The sequence below is a fragment of the Thamnophis elegans genome, chromosome 14 (genome assembly GCF_009769535.1).
Source record: "Thamnophis elegans isolate rThaEle1 chromosome 14, rThaEle1.pri, whole genome shotgun sequence".
Taxonomy (NCBI): domain Eukaryota; kingdom Metazoa; phylum Chordata; class Lepidosauria; order Squamata; family Colubridae; genus Thamnophis; species Thamnophis elegans.
The window spans coordinates 20,084,089-20,107,207 of NC_045554.1; the positions used below are offsets into that span (position 1 = coordinate 20,084,089).

At 45.9% G+C, this 23,119-nt stretch overlaps 1 protein-coding gene across 1 annotated transcript in view; it reads right to left on the minus strand.

Annotated features, from left to right (window-relative positions):
* Nucleotides 1-23,119, minus strand: part of PRKCB (protein kinase C beta) — a 242,315-nt gene that overhangs the window by 126,642 nt on the left and 92,554 nt on the right. The window contains 2 exon segments of the mRNA XM_032231081.1: nucleotides 11,239-11,367; nucleotides 13,477-13,588. Of these exon segments, the coding sequence (XP_032086972.1) occupies nucleotides 11,239-11,367; nucleotides 13,477-13,588 (241 nt within the window).

Below are 23,119 nucleotides of genomic sequence, written 5' to 3' on the forward strand. Positions count from 1 at the left end.
TGTTGCATTGTATTCATTTTTATTCTCCAATGAACTGTGGAGTGCAAGAGGGCTCCAATGGAAGAAGTAAAATGTACATTGCATAAATACGGCAATTTTTTCTTAATGCAACACATAAGAATGATTGCAATGACAAAACAACATGAAGTTTGTTCAACAGCTTGACTAATTTATTTATTTATTATTATTTATTAATTAGACTTATATACTGGCTTCATAGAGCTTTCAGCCTCTCTACGCGGTTTACAGATTTTTAGCAAATTGAGGTCAGCAAATTGCCCCCCATAGTCTGGGTCCTCATTTCACCCACCTCGGAAGGATGGAAGGCTGAGTCAACCTTGAGCCGGTGAGATTTGAACCGCTGAAATGCAGATAACAGTCAGCTGAAGTGGCCTGCAGGTACTGCACCCTAACCACTGCGCCACCTCGGACTCCTTCATAATTGTTGGAATTATGCAAGTTCTTTGCTCAAACTGCATATTAGCAGAGATACTTATCTTGGTTAAGGGACATACATGATAAATTTTAAAAAGTGGGACAAGAAATATGCTGAAAAATCAAAATGAGTTTCAGAGCAACTCAATTAAAGTGGTTCTAATTGAGTGCTTCTTCATTACCGTCCCTTTGCAAGGGGTCAGGCTTTCAGATTTGTTGTACAAAGAGAACATATTTCTGAAGCTAACATAAACATCCACAAACACCGAAATGTACCATTTGGGAAGACAAAACTTGCTTAACCTTGATTCAGTACTGTGAGCAAAGAAGGAAGAGTAAGGTGTAGCTTCATCCTTGGGTGTAGAGTAGAGGGTTAGGGTTGGTCAATGTCTCTTATCTTGGCTGTAGGGCATCTGGATGAAGTTTCTGAGCAATGGCATGCCAAGGCCCTCCTGGTTCTTTTGCCATCTGCCCCATGGAAGACTCAAACCAGATTACCTTATCTCTACTGATTCACAACATTTATCTCTTCTCCTCCCCCCCTCAATGATGACCCTTCAGGATTAAGTGCTCATTGTTTAACTAATAGCTCCACCTGGCCTGGGGGGTCTGTGGTCTGTCTGAAGGTGTGCATTTAGAGCTGCATTGGGGTCAGGGGAGTTCCCTTTCAGAAAGCTCAGAATCCAAGTTAGATTTGTGTTTGTTTTCTGGATCAGAGCAGAGGGACCTCAAACGTTAGGCTGCTTCTTCCCCAACCTTTGATTAAGTCGTCCTAAAATCATGGCCCTGATTTAATCCCAGTAAATTTACCTATGTCCTTCTTTCTGGGTTTCAGGAGCACTAGTACAACTTAAATGTTTAAGCTTGGTAACCTTGGTTGATGATTTTGGTTTGGTTTAGCTGCTTGTTGTGAATACTGGGAGTTGTAGTCTAAACCAAGGGATGGACATCTGGTTGAGGAAGGAGGAACTAACCACGGCTGAGGTAGAAGGGCAGAATGAGAGAAGGAGCCTTACAAAATGACTCCATCTGGAAAGCAAGTCTTGCTCTCTTTATGAATGCCTAGAGTGACCAGCATTCAATTGCCTGTTGCTTCAAAGAATTTCCCCCCAAATCTACCTAATTCATATTTTTCCAATAAATGGGACTATTCTCCCATTTATTTCTCTTTCAAACCAAATCAAATCTTTATTACAGTCATAGACCAGATAGATTTTCTCTTTCACACATTATCATTTGATTCTCCCAGGCTTGCATTACAATATCATCATCATCATCATTAGAATGTATATGCTGCCCAACTCCCAGTGATTCTCTTGTTTGCAATAGCAACTTTCTGGACAAGTTTCTTCAAACATTTTTTGGAAATGATTTGCCTTTGCCTTCTTCTTAGGGCTTCAGTTCTATAACAGAACAACAGAATAACAGAGTTGGAAGAGACCTTTGAGGTCTTCTAGTCCAACCCACTGCTCAAGCAGGAGACCTTATGCCATTCAAGACAAGTGGCTGTCCAGTCTCTTCTTTAAAATCTCCAGTGATGGAGCCCCCACAACTTCTGAAGGGCCAGCCCTTTCACTGGTTAATTGTCCTGACTGTTAGGAAATTTCTCCCTTAGTCTTCTAGGTTGCTTCTCTCTTTGATAAGTTTCCATCCATTGCTTCTTGTTCTTGCCCTCTGCTGCTTTGGAAAATAGTTTGGCCACTCATCTTTGTAGAAGCCCCTTGAATATTGGAAGACTGCTATCATGTCACCCCTAGTCCTCCTTTTCACTAGATTAGACATACCCAGTTCCTGCACCGTTCTTCATATATTTTAGCCTCCATTCCCCTAATCATCTTTGTTGCCCTTCTCTGGACTCTTTCCCAGAGTCTCATCATAATTTCTATATCGTAGTGACCAAATATTTGTGGCAATATTTCATAAAGTAGTATTAATACATTATTTTGATTCTATCCCTCTGTTAATGCAGTCCTAGGAATTTCTATCTTAAAACCTTTAATGACTACACCAAACTAGCTCTAACTTTCACTTGCAAGGACAAGGACAAGTTTATGCTTCTGTAGTACACCATTACAGCTCACAAACCATGCAGATCCTCCCCCTTTCTGTCAAATCTCTGAGTTATATGGAGGTGACAGAAGAGAGTTCCAGGGAAAAGTGTCCTTGAAGCCAGCCCACAAGCATTACCGGTGCAGTCAAAGGGAGAATTGGGGTCAGTCCTGTTCTAGAAATTTGGGGTAGAAAAGATTAGGCCCTGTGCTCCACAAACAAATACTTCAAAATAAATGTGCACAATATATATCATGGAAACACATTTTCTCAGGACAGCCGCTTCTTCCCAGAGTAGTGCACTTTAATTAATGCAATTTCTGACTTGCTTATCTAATTGTCTGCATAATTTGTTCAGCTTGGCCCAATGTCTCAGTCCATCAACTCGTTCAATTAGCAAGTTATCCAGTCTGTGCAATAAAAACAATCCCATGTGGGAAAAGGGAGAAATTCACCTGAAGCAACCAGGAGAATTTGCCTTCAGAATGGGAATAGAGTAGTAAAATGATAGCCCAGCAATATCCCAGTATTCCGAGTAGATCTACACATTCTACAAAAGTCTTCACCTAAGCTAAGGCTCCATGGGGACCATAGCCAAGGTCCGTACTTGGTAGATGCACAATGACGCTCTTCTGACATAACGGTAAGTCTTACCATATATACATACTGGTATGGCCAGTCTAGAGAAAAGGAGCAACATGAGAGCAGGATCCAGTATTTGAGGGGCTGCCACAGAAGAGCGGGGGTCAAACTATTCTCCAAAGCACCAGAGGGCAGAACAAGAAACAATGGATGGAAACTAATCAAAGAGAGAAGCAACCTGGGATTAAGAAGAAACTTCCTAACAGTGAGAACAATTAACAGTGGAATAGCTTGCCTTCAGGAGGTGCTCCATCACTGGAGGTTTTTAAGAAGAGATTGGAAAATCATTTGTCTGGAATGGTATAGGGTCTCATGCTTGAGCAGGAGGCTGGAATAGGAGACCTCTACAGTCCCTTCCAACTCTATTGTGGTTGATTGATTGATTGATTGATTGATTGATTGATTGATTGAGTAAACAGGGCGGAGCGGATTGTGTCCCAAACAGGGATTCCCAAAAGGACCTTTCAGAACTTATGACCTTAAGAAGGAAAGATCCGCAGACAAAGAGTTGCCTCCACCAACATTTCCTTTAAGCCAGTGTTTCTCATCCTCAGCAACTTTAAGGGGGTGGACTTCAACTCCCAGAATTCCTCAGCCATCTGGGAGTTGAAGTCCACCTTCCAAGGTTGAGAAACATTGCACTAAACATCAGAATGCCTGGTGTAGGCACCAGAAGGGAGGCTGCTCTCCAAGGTTCTGAAAACGGTTTCCCTGAAGAGAGAGCCTGCATTCAGCCTTCAGCCCTCTGCCTCCAGCTTCCTGAGGACAAAGCTACAACATTCAGTTGCAAAATGGCATGTTATGGTTTGTGTGGCTTCTATTTTTATTCCCCCACCAAATAAGTGTGGGAATGGGAGTCTCACAGGCCATCATTGACAGTTTGAGGTAGAAGTGATCCCGGCCACAACCTGAGAAACCCCAAAGGTTCCCCATTATAGGCAGTGATGCCACCAGGTGCTGCCTGTTCAGAGGGCAGAAGGCAGCTTCAGCCATTCAAAGGATGCCCAGCCCTGGTTTAATTCTAAGTAGGCAATAATGGATTTGGTGCAAAACAGAGCAATCAGCAGTTTCAAAAACGTCTCACAAAGTACTCCCATCCCACCTTACCCCACTTTCCAAAACCATAACAGATGGTTTTTTTTTCAGTATTCCAACCGACAGACACCCCCACCCCCAAAAAAACAATGGTACTAAATCAACCAGGATACATCGAAAAAGAAACCAGGGTATTATACTGGCCTGGAAAGAAAACACTCCTCCCCCCCCCCCATTTATTTGACAACAGAAGAGTTTAGAACCAGATTGGACCCTTTAAAGAATATTGTTACTGGTACCCAAATACAACATTTTCTTGCATTACAGGTAGTCCTCAACTTATGAGCACCATTGAGCCCAAAATGTATGCTGTTAAGTGGGTTTTGTCCCATTTTATGACTCCTCTTGCCACACTTGTTAAGTGAATCACTGCAGTTGTTAAATTAGTAATAGGGTTGTTAAGTAAATCTGGTTTCCCCTTGGACTTTGCTGGTCAAAAGGTTACAGAAAGAGATGAAGTGAGTTCGAGATACTGCAACCATCATAAATATAAGTCAGTTGCCAAGCTTTTGAATTTTATTCATGTGACCATGGGGATGCTACAACAATCAAGTTGTATTAACAGAGGACTCCTATCAATATCACGTGAGGTACTAATACCACTCTATAAAGCCTTAGTAAGGTCACCCCTAGAATCCTGCATCCAGTTTGGGTCACCACACTATAAAAAAGATGCTGATACTCTAGAAAGAGTGCAGAAACGTCATCAAAAAAGCACAACAAAGAATGTTCTTTCTGCACCAACTCAGAAAGCTCAAACTTCCCAAACAGCTGCTGATTCAGTTTTACAGAGGAATTATTGAGTCTGTCATCTGCACCTCCATAACTGTCTGGTTTGGCTCTGCAACCCCACAAGACAGTCACAGACTTCAGAGGATAATCAGAACGGCAGAAAAACCAATTATTACCAACCTGCCTTCCATGGAGGACCCGTATACTGCATGTCAAAAAGAGAACAAAGAAAATATCTACAGACCCCTCGCGTCCTGGACATAAATTGTTTCAATTTCTACTCTCAAAACGACACTATAGGGCACTGCACACCAGAACAACTAGACACAAGGTCGGGTTTTTCCCGAATGCCGTCACTCTGCTTATAACTAATTCCCACAACACTGTCAATAATTTACCAAGAATGTAGAATGTATTGCTATTATTCTTCTCTTCTTTCCTAGTATCTATCTCTCCCCACTTATGACTATAACCATGTTGTTTGTATCTTTCAATTTACATTGTTTTTATTGTTTCCTGGTACGATTTGATAGCTTATTAGTAACCTTGATTATCACAAGTGTTGTATATTTTTATTCTTGATGAATGTACTCTTATTCTCCTTATGTACACTGAGAGCATATGCACCAAAGAGAAATTCCTTGTGTGACCAATCACACTTGGCCAATAAAGAATTCTATTCTATTCTATTCTAAAAGAAAAAAGAAAAGAGCAACCAGGATGATTAGGGGATTGGAGGCTCAAACATATGGTGAACAACTGGAGGAATTGGGCATGGCTAGTCTGGTGAAGAGAAGGACCAGGGGAGACATGATAGCAATTTTCCAATATTTGAGGTGCTGCCCCAGAGAGGAAGGAGTCAAGTTATTCTCCAAAGCACCTGAAGGCCGGACAAGGAATAATGGATGGAAACTGACCAGGGAGGCATTCAACCTGGAAATAAGGAGAAATTTTCTGACAGTGAGAACACTCAACCAGTGGAACAGAAGTTGCCTTTGGAAGTTGTGGGAGCTTCATCCTTGGAAACTTTCAAGAAGAGACTGGACTGCCATCTGTCAGAAATGGTGTAGCGTCTCCTGCTTGGGTGGGGAGTTGGACTAGATGATCTAAAAGGTCCCTTCCTACTCTGTTATTCTGATCATGTGTGAAAAATGATCATAAGCCACTTTTTTCAGTGTCACTGTAACTTCGAACAGTTACTAAACAAACTATTGTAAGGACTACCTGCATGTGGTAACTATGCAACAAAATCACATTGTCTCTTCCCCCTCCAAACTCACAGATTTAACCTGAAATCCAAAGGTTAAGCAAGCCAGTAGCTGTGAGTCTCTTGAAAGAGTTGCTCTTGGCAGCTGCTGGACTACAGGAGGAGGGACCCCCCACCCCAAAGGCCAGGTGCCGTATTTCTGCAGCCTTAAGACGGCTGCCAAGCTGTGCATCATGTTCCCAGCCGTCGGAACGGAGCCTGAAGGAAGAGCCCTCAACTTTGCCATCATGTGCTGCCATCTGTGGGCCGAAATAGTCGTTGCTGCATGAAATGAAACATTCTTAAACTCCAGTTCAAGGTCACCTCTAATTAAGCATCACTTGGGACTAATTAAGTGGATAATCAAGGATGATATGCTCTCTAACACAATTAAGTACTATTTTTAGTCCCTCCCAGATAGTTTAAAAGTAGCAAAAGGAGAAATCTTCTGGCCTTCTCTAAGGGCAGATTGAGAAATCTATTTGATGGATAGAAACAATGTGTGGAATCAGGGGGGAGGGGTGACACTTTGGGTTTTTTCCCCAGCAAGGGAGGCAGGGCTGGCTCTGCTTGCCCACTGCTCCTGAGTAACCCTCCAGGGATAATTGCTCAGAGCATTCAGGATCATGTTTATGAAATAGGCGGCTATAGAAATTGGAGGGAGGGAGGGAAGGATAGATAGATGAGAGGGAGGGTGGGTGGATGAGAGAGGGAGGGAGGGAGGGAGGGAGATTCTCTGCATTTCTTGTATTATGGTTTAGTCCCCTCTTAAGGATTCAGAAGAAATTTTACCCTCTCCTTTCAGATTCTTTTCTCCCATTCCCTCTAATTTTATATAATTGTTTTCTATATTTTCAGTTAATTCAATAACCATAATATCTTCTTCTAGCCCCCTGGGAACTATTGAGAAACTACTCCAGCGTTTCATCTTCTACTATCTTCTCTTTGTGACCAGAGCAAATAATTTGTTGATTCTCAGAGTATGTGAAGTCATCCTAGATAGATGGTGATGTGATTCCTCAGACATTTTTGGCTGAGACCCAATTTATGGACAAGCCTCCCTGGGAGGGAATTGTGGTTGCCAAGGGTCTGTAAACCTCTGAGATCCAGAAGGTACCTTTTCCTGTCCAGGTCAAGGGAAACAGCATCTTCTGAGAAGGGGTTGTATAAACAGGAGGCAAGAGAAGAGATACTGCAGGTTCGGGAACTGAAAAGCGAATTGAAGAGGAACAACTGAACTCCAGAAAGGCATGAGGAGCAAAAGGGCCGAAATGAAAGAAGCTGAAGAGGCAACGGAAAGAAGGAGAGCATCGAAGGGGCAAGCAGTGCGCGCACCCAGAGAGAAGACCCCTAGGAAGGATGTGGCAGCATCCAGACCAGCATTGAAGGTTGACAGGAGGCACCAAGTTTAGGGAACTGAGGCAGCTTAGGAAAAGGAAGGAAGGAGAGGAAAAGTGGGAAGGATGAGGAAGGAAATGAGGAGGCTCCTCCCCTCCCCACGCAAGAGCAAGCAAACCCTCTTGACCCAAATAGGGGCACCTGGGGACACCCACAGAAGCAGGGCATCTACAAGTTGTCATCAGAAAAGTCAAGATGGATCTAAAACTGAAGTGGTGGAGCAAAAAGTTGAAAATTCTGAAAAACAAATTATTATGATACAGTATAAGCAGATGGAGCTTGCATTAAGAGTCAGGGGGCTGCGTGAAGAGAAACAGGAGAACTTAAAGCAAATGTTTTCTGAGGCTTTTGACTGTCTGGTGGGAAGACCGGGATCCAATTTTGATTGGCAGATTGACAAAATTTTTCGCGTTAATTCTTGGGCGGCAAAACAAAGGCAACTCCCCCGAGATGTGGTAATATACTTTGTTACAAGAGAATTTAGAAATATGATATTACAAGAGTCCTATAATACCAAGCTTCAAATTGGTGGACAGGATCTGATTGTTTTGAAAGAAATACCACCTCAAATGCTAAGAGCCAGAAGAGATTATGCTTTTCTGGTGGAAGAGCTCAGAAAGCGTCAGATACAGTACAGATGGGATGCCCCATTCGGTATCATAGTTACATTTGATAAGCAAAGATATCGTCTCAATTCTGTATGGAAAGCTCGAGATTTCTACCATAAGATTCTGAAGGTGGGACACCCTGAACCTTCCGAATATGGAGAAAAACCACGAGACGGACAAGATAAACAGCAAACCACACAACTATCAGATAAAATGTACCATCTCCCCCTCCCGGAAGGGCAAGGGGTCAGGGAAAAAAGACCTAACCGTATGACCACCAGACAAACGGAAAAACAAGCTACAATGCAACAATCTCAACAATCGTCGGCCATTGATCAAGGAGCTACAGCAACAAGCTCAGAAGCTGTGGGAGGAGCCAGACCAAAGGTGAGACGGGCCTTGCGGGAGGCTCTAAAAAAGCTTCAGGCAACCAAAAATGACAACTAAGATTTTGACATGGAATGTTAACAGACTGAACTCTCCACAGAAAAATAACATTCCTTTCTCAGGGAGTCAAGGACATCTTGCCCTGCAGTTGCAATGAGGTGACTGGGAGGCATCTCCAGTTGGGGACGGTGCCTGATTGGACCATGTGACAGACATGTGGGTGTTGAGCAGGGACTTGAACTTTCAACTAGGTGGAGAAAACCGGGAAGCTTTCAGATTCGGGTTTTCCCAGATGTGCCAACACGGCTCTCTTAATAAATTGGAACTTTGAGCAATACTTTGCCTTGGACTCTGATTTAATTTTGGATGCTGTTTGGAACCCTGACAACAGAATTGTTAAATGAATCTGGCTTCCCCGTTGCCTTTGTCTGTCAGGAGGCTGCAAAAGATGGTTATGAAACTGTCAAAATTATGAAGCATTTGCCAAAAGTTCAAATTTGAATCACATGGCCATGAGAATGCTGTAGTGGTCATAAGTATGAAGAATGGGTGCAAATTACCTTTTTCGGGGCCATTGTAAGTTTGAACGATCACTAAACAAATGATTGTAAGACTATGTGTAATTTCTTTACTTTTCTGTGCTTTGTATAATATTGTGTGATGGGTACTTATGTATTGTGACTTTGCTAATTTGCACCCAAAAGAGGAAAATGAAGAATGCCTGTTTTAGCCTGAGCGTCCCTTTTAATTCCTCACAAATGCAGACACCAGAAAGGACATGGAAGAAGCCACAGGTTGAGCGAGGAGATTACCTGGCTTGAATCCTGGACAGAGGATTGTCTTTCAGCTGGTCACAGTTACTAGAGCTAATTATCTGTGTGCCTGAAAAATCAGCATTATCAGTCTGTGGCAATTTGAAAGAATGCAAAAAAAGTGGCCAAATTGCAAATAAATAAGTGTGGGGATTTTTGCTCTAATCTGTAGTCCGTGGACCCCTGGGGGAATCTCCATGTCTCACAGGGGGTCCATGGAGGCTTATAGAAATGTTATGATTTAAATCTTAAGTCTTGGGGGTCCGTGACCAGGGTCCATGACCATAAAAGTTATTTAAAGAGAGTGAAGAAACGGTTGAGAATCACTACTCTATACACACACACACACACACACACACACACACAACCAATGAAAAGGAAAACCCTCCTATCTCTCTGGTTTTGTGGGCCAATTGAAGGACGTTCAGGACAGTGGTGCCCAGAGGCAGGCACCAGAGATAAGAAGTGATAAATTCTTGAAAAAACGCAGCACATAAGGTTTTTAACAATTCTATTGAGAAAATATCCACAACACATTAAAAGAATCTCAGCACAAAACCTCTCTGAAGCCTAGTTGGCAGGCACAGCTAACCACTAGCAGGGTGTCTGAAAGGATCTATGACAATTAGATACGGCCAACTTGCCACAGTCAACTCAGGACAAAAGTTAGTAATAATATTAGCATTTAGACTTATATACCACTTCACAGTGCTTTTCAGCCCTTTCTAAGTGGTTTAAAGAGTCAGTCTCTTGCCCCCCACAATTTGGCTCCTCATTTTACCCACCTCGGAAGGATGGAAGGCTGAGTCAACCTTAAGCCTGGTGAGATTTGAACTGCTAAATTGCAGGCAGCCAGCAGGCAGCAGAAGTATCTTGCAGGACTGCACTCTAACCACTGCGCCACTGTGGCTCATACACTAATATCAAAGAAATGGTGGAATAGAATCATTGAAAAAAGGATGCCAAAGGAGGAACAGAATGAAATGTGAATGGCAAAAATAAAAATATTTTTTATTTATTTTAAATAATTAAACAGAATTGTTAAATTGTCCTGCAGCAAAGTGTCCCAGGACATGTGATGGGCTGTGGCGAGGTGTCCCATTGCGTGTCTGAAGGGCTGGCCCCATGCTGCACTGCCTGGGTTTCTCTCTGGAGCAGCTAGGAGTTTAGAGGGGATCTTTGGAGAGTGGGAAAGTAAAAGACGTCAGGGACCCTGTGTGACCCCCCACCCTGCATTCTGAGCCAGGAGAGCCAAGAGGAGACATGCTTAGCCATGCACTGAGATTTGGTCTCCTTCCTAGACCGACTTTGATTCCGTGTGGCTTTTGTGCTGGACAGGAGAGCAACACAGCAGGTTCTTGTGAACGAGCCAAGAAAAGCATGCTTCCCCCACAGGCTTCGGCTCAGCCAACCCAACACAGGTAGCCCTCAACAGTTCATTTAGTGACCAAAGTTACAATGGCACTGAAAAAAGTGCCCTGTGAATATTTTTCACACTTATGACCATAGAGCATCCCCATGGTCACCTGACCAAAATTGCAATGTCCTGGGATCCCCTTTGCAACCTTCGGGAAAGCAAAGTCAATTTGCTTATTCACTTAACAACCGTGTTACTAGCTTAACAACTCCAGTGAACAATCTTAACAATTGTGAAATGGGGCAAAACTCACTTAAGCAATGTCTCACTTAGAAAATGAAAGTTTGGGCTCAACTCTGGCCGTTAGTTGAGGACTATCTGTCATCCCTTTTCTAGCCGCCATACAAGAGCACGAAATCCCTTGTGGCAGGAAAGGATCCACTCTTCCTCCCTGAATCACCCCAAAGCCAGACTTACCGATAACCGTCAAGACCTCGTTCTCAATGTCCGCCTTGATGTGTATCCGGCCTCGGCGCTCAGTGTGGTCTGTCCCACAGAGACTTGGCACGTTCATCACGCAGCGCTTGTGCACGTTCATCATGCAGGCTGAGCCAGAGAGAGAAAAGGTGTCAGCCCCAAAGGGAAGACCAGCGAGGGTGTCTCAGGGGCCTCCGTGGGTGGGGCTGCCCTGAGGGACCCTCTGCTCCTTCCTGAAGACAAGGCTGGGGGAAGCTTGAGGGCACTCCTCCAATCTCGAAGGGGGGGGGGCTGTCCCAGGGAAGCAGGCGTGGCCTTCGCCGTCATCGTGCCCAAGGGCAGGACAGAAACCAATGGGGAGGAAATTTGCAAGAGACCCCCAAATTCAAAAGGAGGAAGATTTTCTTTCTCTCGAGGGCTACCAAGCAATGTCAAAGCCTCCTGGAGTCACTGGGGCTCCGTCCAGACGAGAGTGGACAGCCAGACATCTCGGATGATCTGAGGATTCCTGCTCTGGACAGAACAGGCTCTCAACTAGGTTTTCTGAGACATACAAGATATCTAGCATTCTGCCATGCTGGGGAAATGCTCTTCATTGCACTTCCTTCTGTCTGTTCTTCCAAAATGTTTTCTTCCCAGGGAGATCTGAGAAGAAATGCTATTGGGGGGGGGGGGAGCAGGAGGCCATGCCCTCCCTCATGCAGATTGTGCCCTACCCCACTGATATTTAAGAGCAATCACAGAGCAACTCCTGCTTCAAACATTAACTGGGGTTCTTCTCCCTGTGGAGCCCCTAAGATTTCCTAAAAGCCTGGGATATTCCAGGGGTGCAGCCTTTCTCTCCCCCCAGCCTGTTCCCAGTTTTCTGAATGCCTCTCCCCGGGACTTTTAGCTCCATTGGAAACAGGAAGTAGTGACAAGAATCCTCAGAGTTGCATTTTTCTGCATTCCCTCAGTTACCATGTGAGCCCAGGCAAAGATGTGCCTTATTTAGGAGGCTTCTGATGCCCCTTCTGAAGCTTCCTTCCTTCCTTCCTTCCTGCTTGAGATCCAAATACCTGTGGAATGATCTCCCCGTGGAAATTCGTACCCTCACCACCCTCCAGACCTTCCGCACAGCCCTCAGAACCTGGCTATCCCGTCAGGCCTAGGGTTAAGACTACAACCCGCCCGAATAGTATGAATGTTGTGTTTTAATTATGTATTTGTCCTTATTTGTTAAAAGTTTGTCTCCCCCCACCCTTTTTAAGTTGTAAGCCACCCTGAGTCCCCCCAGGGAAAAGGGCGGCATATAAATAAACTTTAAATCTAAATCTAAAATCTAAACCTGGAGGGAAACTTTTTATTCCTTCCTTGGTCTCTGGCATTTCCATGCACATTAAGTAGGGGGCTGCAATTCATAAGGTGGGCACAAGGGGGCTCCCTAAGCTCATATTTTCTGACTGCTAACTACTTTTTCTGGTTGGGAGCTTTCAACTCAGAATCATAGAATCCTAGGGGTGGAAGGGACCTTGGAGGTCTTCTAGTCTAGCGGTCACCAACTGGTGTTCTGTGGACCACTGGTGGTCCACAAGAAAATTTTGGTGGTGGTCCGCAGAAAAATTATTTGCATTTTTTATATTGCACCAAATACTATTTTCTTTTTTAAAAATCCATATTAGTGGTCCGTGGGATTTAAAATTATGGATTTAGAGATCCCTGAGGTCTGAAAGGTTGGTAACCCCTATTCTAGTTCCTTTGAAAACATTTCACTTCTCATCCAAGAAGCTTCTTCAGAGAACTTCTTCTGAAGAAACTTCTTTTGAATGGAAAAGCAAAACATCTTTAGAGGGAGAAAAATCAAGGAAGTCCAGTGAGGAAAAGCACCTTTGGGGCAACCATGACCTGGATGATTCGGAATCTCCACAGACATGGGATTGGGAAAGGACCCCCTGACACAGAAGTTCCCGTACACAGAGGCTCCTCACCTGCAACAGGTGAGAGACAAGACTGACAGGGGCTTCCTTGCATTCACCCACCCCACAGTCCCTGTTTCCTCCGAGGCAGCTCTCTTTCCGGCTCATTTATATATTCTCAGGATGTCCGAGCTGCAGCTGCCCAGGCCACGCTCCCACATGCAAGGAACTCCTCTGTTCCTGGTTCTCCCCACCATGCCTCCGCTATGCTCACAAGGACCTGAGAACAGGTGAATGGAGCAGGGCGTTTCCCCAGGACCGGACCTCAATGGCTGGGACTTACTGTCGCATTTCATCCCCTGGTGGATAAGTCCGTACAACAAGGAGCCGCAGTGATCGCAGAAGGTTGGGCTGGAATATGTGTGGATTTTGAACTTGTGTTTGCTCCGAGGGTCCTGCAGGGAGAGAGAATGGTCAGTCAGGTCAGGGGCCCCTCAGCAGGTTCCCCCAGATCTATAAGTAACCGCTTTCTGGCATGCAGCATTACTAAGATAATTACTCTTCATGCTGGAAACCACTACTGTGCTCTTTCAATCACTCTCATTTGGTTGGGTACAAAATAGAAGGTTTTTTTCATTTATTTTTCCAGAGGAGGCGGCATGTTCAGTGACCCTTGCATGAGTGCAATCTCCTCTCGCTGGGCATCAGTCCAGAATGGCTGGAATCTCCCCGACTGACCCCAGAAGAAGAAGCATCCCTTGCACCAGGAACCGTGGCCAGCAAAGGAAGCTGGGGAGGGGGTTGAAAAGGCGACCCAATCTCAGTGTTATTGGTGACTGAGCTCCAAAACACGGTTTGACATAAATTGGAAAGCATCTTTAAAAGGTGGAGGAAACTCTTTTTGCCATGGATTGGACTAGAAGACCTCCAAGGCCCCTTTCATCTTTGTTATTCTGTTAAATACAGTCTAGCAAATGGATAGCAATCAGCAACACCACCTGATAAAGAGGTTTTTTTCTGGCCCAGAGCCTCCAGTTCCCAGTAGCAAAATGCCAGCCACGTCTCTCCTAGACAGGGCTGTGTAAAAAAAGCCATCTATCCAGGTATCCAATGAGCAACTTCCTCCACTGCACTGGAGGAAGGACTGTAGCACAGTTTGGGACAGACATCTCTCTCTTTAACACTGCCCTGATCTTCACGATTATCTGCCTTGCGTTTTTATCCTTCAAGGCCCTTTCTCTGCCAGTGGCCATTCTTCCCAGGAGCCTGATGCAATCTCATAGCAAAGCTGCTCTCTAAAAAAAACTCCAGGGAGGGGAGGGGGTGAAACCAGTCCCTCCCCCACATTCAGCCTTCACTCAGGGCTGCTATCAGGAAGCAGCAACCACACCCAGCCTGTGGCTAATGGGTGGGACTCCACGCCTGTCTTCACATGAGCTGCACCCACTCAGGTCCAGGGCCACCCGAGAGACCCCCTTCTGTAAAGGGGAGCAAAGAAGAGAAGAAGCTGCTGCACCCCAGAGCCTCAACTTGTCTTTCATTTCAACACCACCCATATTTCATTATTCTGAAAAGCAAAATGCCAGTGGAAAATCATTTAGTGCCTATGACCAGCTTTTAACCCTGAAGAATCTAATTTTTTACCAGGCAGATAGAATATTGAGAAAGTGAAAGGCAAAAATTGCACATCCGTCCCTTCACGGAGCACTTCCTTAACACAGAGAGCGATTTGGGTTGAGGCCCTCTGATCCAAAGGCAGCAGACTATAAAATACTTATCCATCTTTTCCCAATCTGCTGCCTTCCAAATGCTTTGGACTACAATTCCCATCTCCTGTGTTTTAGTCCCAACATCTGGCACACATGAGCCCAGAAAGACTTCCTTCTTGCAGTCAGATTTTATACGCCCTGATAAAAAGGCCTGAGGCACAAGGGAGAAGCAGCAAGAGGAAAGGGACGCAGCCGAGGTGGGGCCACCTCAAGGCCTTCTGAGAAGTGAATGATCAGGGCAGGCGATTGTTAGCAAAGGCATCTTCAGGACAAGGTCATCAAGGTTTCTCTCTAGTTCCTATCAAGGAATTGTGCCAGCACCCTGCTTGAGCCCACAGCAGAAACTCCACTGGAAGAGAGTGGACAGCCATTTCTCTACAATGGTCTAGGGCAATGATGGCGAACCTTTTTCTTATGGCATGCCAAAATTGTGCGTGTGCATGCTATCGCACGCGCATGCATGCCCACAGAAATTCAATCCTCCCCACCCACCTGTGCATGCATGCACGACCCCTCCCCAGGCTCCGGAGGCTTTCCTGAAGCCTGAGGAGCGCAAAAATGACTCCCCCCCCCCCGGCCTCCTGGAGGCCATCCAGAAGCTGGAAACGGATTGTTTCTGAACTTCTGGTTGGCCTGTTGGGGCCATTCATTGCCCTCCCCAGGCTTCAGTGAAGCCTCTGGAGCCTGCTGAGGGTGAAAAACAGGCCCAATGGGCCAACCGGAAGTTGGTGCCCTCCGGAAGTCCAACTCATCATTGAGCCAATCCCGAAGAGTGAAGATGTTATGGGAAACTCAGCGCGAGAAGGTGAATAAACGCCAGTCTCCAGGGCAACGCTGCCACTCTTCTCCAGAGACAAGATAAGGCAGCTGGCCCCAGGCAATCCCTTTCCCCCTCCCAAGGTCCCGAAAGTTACAGGAAGGCAAAATAGAAACCCCATACAGACATTCTCCAAGCCTCCCGCCCCCCATCAGAATGATAGCATTCCTATAGGAATCCTCCAAGAATCCCTTCCCTTCTGTTATTCCAATATTCGCTCATTTATGGAAGATGTCCTTCACAGGGAAACAACCCGTCTAAAGAGGCTGCGAGATGGAGCCAGTGTTATGGAAAGGGCAAAGTAGCAAAGAACAGGCAGAGGCCAAAGTCAAAGGCTCTGGACTGGACGCTGTCTGTCCCAACAGCAGGTCAATGGCTCCTCTCCTCCAGGAACCGAAGAAAGTCAGGATGAAGGAGAGCGGAGTGGAATCCTTCATCTGCAAGGATGTTCCTTGTAGAGCTGAAGGTCCGGAAAGAAGGCTGGAAGTACCGTTCAATGTGTGTCTACAACACTCCCACTCCTGAGGGGGCTACACAGATTCCCCCTCCCCCAATTCAAGGGCTTCCTTTGTGGGAGGAAGGGTCCATCCTGCCTCACCTGGTTCTTGCAACACAAAGCAGAAGGAAGGGGAGAAACCTACCTGCTACCAAAGAGGCCACAGCACTAAGGCTTTATGAGAAAATGAGATTTTGAAGTGGATTAGCTTGAAGACTAAGAGGCAACTAAAGTGATGGGATCGAATCCCAGGGCTTTCTTGCCGATGAGTCTGGGGCCGACCTAATCAAGGTAGCAAGCCCTCCAACCTTGGGGAGATGAAGCTCTAATGGAATTTCACCTCTCAAACTGCTGAACGGCGATTGCAAAGTAATTGCTTCAACTCTACAGAGCCTTCAGTCTAAAGCACTTTGCCTCCAATTCATTAATGTTCCAGATGCTCCTTTTAATGGCTGGGCTGACCCTGAGTAATGAGAAGCCGGGGAAAAAAATGGGGTTAACAACAATTAACCTCTTTCACATCTATCAAACCCTCTAAATCACTAATTAAGCTACAGTATTCTGAGAAATGCCTCTGCTTCCAAGGAAGACGGCAGTCTTTAAGAGGCCAAGCAACATGGGGCACTCCATTGGAGGACCAAGGGTTAAGTTTATGATGGGCTCCTTCACCCTTCTTGACTTCTGGGCTTCTTGGAAAGAAGGTGAGCTAGATGGATTTAGCCTTGATCTAGGAGGCGTTTCAAATGAAGCCTGACTAAGGCCACCCTTGGAATATCGCCTCCAGTTTTGCTCACATATTATAAAAGAAAATGTTGAGATTCTGGAAAGAGTGCAGAAAAGAGCAGCAAAGATGGTCCGAGGGCTGGAAGCTAAAACATACTAAGAATGGATGCAAGAATTGGGTATATCTAGTTTATCAAAAAGAAGGACTAGGGGTAAAATGATAGTAGTGTTTCCAATATTTGAGAAGCTTCTAAAAAGAAAAGGTGCCAACCTAATTGCCAAAGTATCTGTAGGCAGGACAAGAAACAACGGATGGAAACTAATCAATGAGAGAAGCAACCTAGAACTAAAGATAAATTTCCTAACAGTGAGAACAATGAACCAATGGAAGAGCTTGCCTTCAGAAGTTGAGGATGCTCCATCACTGGAGGCTTTTAAGAAGAGACTGGACAGCCACTTGTCCAGAATGGCATAGGGTCTCCTGTTTGACCAGGGGGTTGGGCTAGAAGACCTCCAAGGCCCCTTCCAACTTTGATATTCTGTTAAATACAGTCCAGCAACACCACCTGATCAAGAGGTCAAGGTTTTTGCTGGCCCAGAGCCTCCAGCTCCCAAAAGCAAAATGCGAGCCCATTTCCTAGTCTGGGCTGTGTAAAAAAAGCCAACTATCCAGGTATCCAATGAGCAACTTCCTCCACTGCACCGGAGGAAGGACTTGTAGCACAGTTTGGGACAGAGTGTGAGACTGTGGTTTGGAAAAACAAATGAGGGATATTTTAAAGCATGTTGCAATATAGACTACTCGTTCACTGTCCTTCAAAGCAAAGATTCCCCAGGCAGTTTACAACAATGAGTTTGGGAATCACAACCATAGTAATAAAAAAAGACAATATATAAGTCAGAAAGGCACAAATACATAGGTCCCTTCGGAACTTCCCTCAGTGGTGGGGGAAACGCAGAGAGTGGCTGCTTTGCCAGTCCAGCCATATGAAGGCTCCAAGGACTGCAGGAACACAGTCTTTCTTGGCTTCCAATGGGCCTTTTGTTATGGGGTGGTGGGAGAGGCATCAAGGATAAATCAGTTGCTCTCAGCAGCAGAAACAACCCCAGAGTTTCCTTGGCAAAGATGGAGCCACAACTGTGAGAGCCCAGGCCCAACCAAAGACACTTTCTGCAGGTGTCGGCCCAGACATGAACTGTTCTCAAAACAAAAGGATGATTCATAATTGGAAAATGTGACCTGTCCAGTGGGGGGAGGGGAGAATATTCTTTAACTATGCAATATTGCATGGGGAAAGCTAGAAGCTGGTTTTGCTTTCAACAGTGCCGGAATGATGTACTCAATAAATTTTTTGGATTTCAAAGTTCCTGAGAGTGTCTACCAGAGGAGGGTTCCTACTGGTTTGGACCAGTTCTGCCAAACCGGAAGTGGTATGCTGGCCTGGGTCACAGAACTGGTACTGACCACTGGCTAACCACGCTCCTGAACTGGTCCCCCAATAGCCACTCACTCACCCCACCCCACCTCACCCCACCCAGTCTCTGCTGTGCAGCTTGTCTGCCTGAAGCGCTGTGCCCCTGATCTGTTTGCCAGGTAAGCCTGCAAGTCACGGCCTAGCTAGCTGCCCCCTTCCCTGCGGCCCTGCCATGCTTCCCTGCCTTCCACACAGCCTTCCTGACATCCCCATGGCTAGCCTGCAAAGGCAGGCAAGCGGAAGGCAGTGTGGAAGGCAGGCAAACATGTTGGGGATGCAGGGAAGGGAGCAAGCAGCCTACTCCTTTCCCCACAGCGCTGCCATGCTTCCCTGTCTTCTACGTGGCCTTCCCGGTGTCCCCGTGACCAGATTGCAAAGGCAGGCAAGCAGAAGGCTGTGTGGAAGGCAGGCAAGTATGGCAGGACTGTGCGGGGAAGGGAGCAAGCAGCCTACTCTCTTCCCCGCATGCTTGCCTGCCTTCCACATGGCCTTACCGGCAGTCCCCCATGCCTGCTTGCCTTCCAAGGTCAGCGTCCAGCCTGGCCCAGCCAGTGAGTGGGCAGGCACCCTTGGTGAAAATGCAGATGCTGTGCTGGGGCTGAGAGGGGCAGTGATGGCGGTGCTGAGGGAGGGCAAGCTGACATCCCAAGGCTGCTGCACATGCGCCCAGCCCATTTCTGCAAATGGAGAGCCCCCCCCCCCGATGTAAGGCAATCCAAAGAGGGGAGGGGGATGCTGCAGAAAAGGCCACCTTACACCTGGCCCACGTGCCTCCCCTGCTGGCTCCGCGGTGCTTTATGCTCCAAAGCAGCCCACTGGGTTCCCACCTGGCCACCTGCCTGCTCTCTTTGCAGATTGGCCCAGCTGACAACCGACACCATTCCAGGAACTCAGCCCAAGGAGTCCGGTGCTCTGGGGAAAGTAGAGTCGGCCAGGGCGCCGCTTCCCACTGGTGAAGAAGCAGAGCGAGAGGCGCGGAAGCTGCTGGCAGGTGAGTGGGTGGCAACCCCTCATGTGGGGAGTGGGTCAGGCCTGGCCCTGCCACCACAGAGCCCATGGTGCTTTCCCTTCAGCCTTGGCAGCATCGCTTCATCTTGGCAAAGACCAGGTCACCACACTTGTACTGCGATGCCATTCGCTTTCGTTTCACTGCGGGGGAAGGAAGAAAGCGAACGGCAGTTCCGCGGTGGTGCTCCGGGAGGGCAGGCAGATGTCTACAGCCAGGCAAGGAGGGAGGGAGGGCAGCGAGAGCAGCCCCTTCCAAGCGCAGCGCACAGAGGTGGCGGGCAAGGCAGCCCGGTGTGCCTGTCGCTGGGGAGGTGCAGCGATCAATCGGCCAGGGCCACCTGGGCGGGGGCTGCATCAGCCTCTCCGCCCACACCATGTTCCACTCCAGCTGGCTGCATGACTACAAGTATGACGACCTGGCCTTCACCAAGACAGAATAAGCCACGCCCACAGAACCGATAGTTTAAAAAATGGAAAGCCACCCATGGTGTCTACGTTTGTTGGGTTCGTTGGTTGGACTGTTGACACAGAATTCCTTTAACGGTTCCACGTAGGACTCAGCCTTCAACCTTCAATGACTTTCTTTTCTTTAATGGAGTTATTGTTCAAGATTTTTACATGAGTAAAAGATACATGTATAAAGGAAAGTTACGAAAAAGAAAAAAGATAAAAGGTGTGAGACAATACAGGTAAAGAAAGGAGGTTGATTAAAGAAGTAACTTCTGATCTTCTTTATGGCAGCTACTTATTATCCCTCCTCTTTCTTTAAGATGACATTACGTGGTTATATTTTTCCTATGTTCAATCCTTTTTAATCAGCAAATCCAGAAATCAACATTTTGGATTCATCCCCCCCCCCCCCTCATCATTTTCAGCAAAAAGACCATAAAAGATTTCCAACCTTTTATAAAAGTACTTATTGTTTTTATCCCTGATCAACAGCTCAGTTATGCCATTTTTGCAAATTCTGACACTTTCATAATCCACTCCTCCGTCATGGGTTTTCAATTATTTCTCTATTATGTATTCATCATGCTGCAATTACCATATACAAAAACAATGTTTGGGCGGTTTTTAAAATTGGCTATCTGTAAATTCCAATAAAAAGTTCTGATTTCATCTGAAGAGTTTATCTTTAAAATGCTTTGTTAACCTCCTATGCATTTGTATCCAATTCTTGTTTGCTTTTTCACAAGTTCACCGTTCATATGTCACCAGGTTTTTCATATTTCCAATACTGACTAGTACAACTTTATACATCACAGATTAGGGATGGCTAAACTTTTTCCCAGCGCATGCCAAAAGCGGGGGGAGCGCAGGGAGGGGTTGTGCGCAGGTATGCCCCACCCATAAGTCTATGTGCATGAACCTCCCCCACATGCAAGCATGCGTGACACATCCACCCACACATGCGTGTGGAACCTCCTCCACCCCCAGCTTTTGGCGCGCAATAGACCTGTTTTTCACCCTCCCCAGGCTCCAGAGGCTTTCTAGGAGCCTGGGGAGAGTGAAAATGGCCTTCCTGGCCCCCCCAGAGGCAGGCAGACATCCCAGGGCTTCCTGAACTTCCGGTTTGCACATTGGGATATTTTTCGCCCTCTGGAGGTTTTAGGGAAGCCACTGGAGGGTGAAAAATGGCCGAAAATGTAGGCGGAAGTCAGCTGACCAGCGTGCATGCCTCATGTGCCCTAACAAATGGCACCGCATGCCCCTGGGGGCACCCATGCCACAGGTTCACCATCATGGTCGTAGATTAATTATATTATCTTTCTAGCTATATTAAATCTTCCTCTTAATTGTGCATATGAAAACTGTTGAAAGCCAAATCCTTCCGCAGGGAATTGTTTTCTTGATTTCTCCATGTTCCTGTAATATTTTGTACCAACAAACCTTGACATGTTAATCTTTTTTTTCTTTTGCCTGCTGTTTTTTTCTATAAAAAGCTTTTTTACTGAAAACCAATAAAGGTATTTTCAGACACAGCTGGAGTTTATTCCATGTTCTTAATAAGGTACTTCTAACATAATGGTTTTTAACCTCTATCATTAACTTTAACTTTATCGAACCATAAAAAGCCGTGCTAACCAAAGTCTTTCTAATTCCAACCTTATCTTGTTCCTCAACAGCATCCACTCTTTCATCCAAATTAAGGATGAAAAATATGAAAATATGAAATAATATAGAATTCATATTAATAACAATAAGGCCAAGACATTTTACTTTTTTTCTATCTGAAACCCAGCTTTAGCAATCAATTCTTTTTAATAATCCATCTCATACTTTTTCTTAACATCTTTATTTTGTCATCAATTTTAAAACCATCTTATTTTTATATAAGCATGGTGGCTCAGCAATTAAGACTCTGGGCTTGTCGGATGGAAAGCTGGTAGCCCATCCTCTCCCCAGCTCCTGCCTACCTAGCAGTTCGAAAGCATGCAAATGCGAGTAGATTAATAGGTACATTTTGGTGGGAAGATAACACTGCTCTGTGACATCCTGCCGGCCACATGGCTGTGGAATTTCCTTTGGACAGCGCTGGCTCAATGACCTTGAAACAGGGATGAGCAGTACCCCCGGCTTAGAGCAGGGGTGTCAAACTCAAGGCCCAGGGGCCAGATCCAGCCCATGGGGTGCTTAGATCCAGCCCATGGGGCTGCCCTGGAAACAGCAAAGAACCGGATCCGCGGTGCCTCTGCCAGTTAAAACGGAGCTTGGGATGGCCGCCACCAGCCTTCTGAGTTCTGTTTTTGCTGGCAGAGGGTTGCAGGAGGCCATCACATGTGAAAACAGAGCTCGGGAGCCCATTTTCACTGGCAGAGCACTCGCACCCCTGAGACAAGTGATGTTGAGCTGGCCACCCCCACCCGCCCTGAGATGAAACACAACCCTGATGCGGTCTTCAATGAAATCAAATTTGACACCCCTGATCTAGAGTCAGCCACAACTAGCAGAGTAAAATCTGCAGGGGGACTCTTAGGTAGCTTACAATAAAGCAAATAAAAACACAAGATACATAACATAAAATAAAAATAAAGCACACAGCAGCTGGGCACAAACTGTTCCATGCAACCAGGGGACAGGCGCTAAGCTATGCCCAGGGCTCCAGACTTGAGCACAAAAACACATTTTCAAGGCCTCATGAAAGGCCAATAGGGAAGGATGGGGCCAGTCTTAATTTGAGTGGGATGATGTTCCATTCCAAAGGATGGGGACCACGGCAGAAAAGGCTCTCTTTGTGGGCTTCACCAGCCACACCACCTAGCTGACGGGTCCCAGAGAGGCCCTTCCCACCAGATCAGATAGGATGGGTAGAAGGAACTGGGCAGAGGAAGTAACTAAGCCATGAAGCCCTTTAAAGGTGACAACCAGCACCTTGAATTACACTTGGAAGCCAATGCAATTGTCATTGGGTAATTTTTTTTACCTCTCCCCCCAAAAAATAATTAATATTTCATATATAAAGTCTTGCAAGACATTTTTCATCCTATCAGCTACAATCATAAATATTTTCTAATCAGTATTAAGAAAAGAAACCGGTCCATCATTTCCACACATCGGGTCTCGAATTTAGGAAGTAATGATATATTCACCCCTGTCCAATGACCAAGTTTTTCATACTCCTCATTGCATTAAATAATCTCTGCAACATTTGCCACAAATCATTTGGCTACTTAGCCAACAAACATATAAAGCAAACA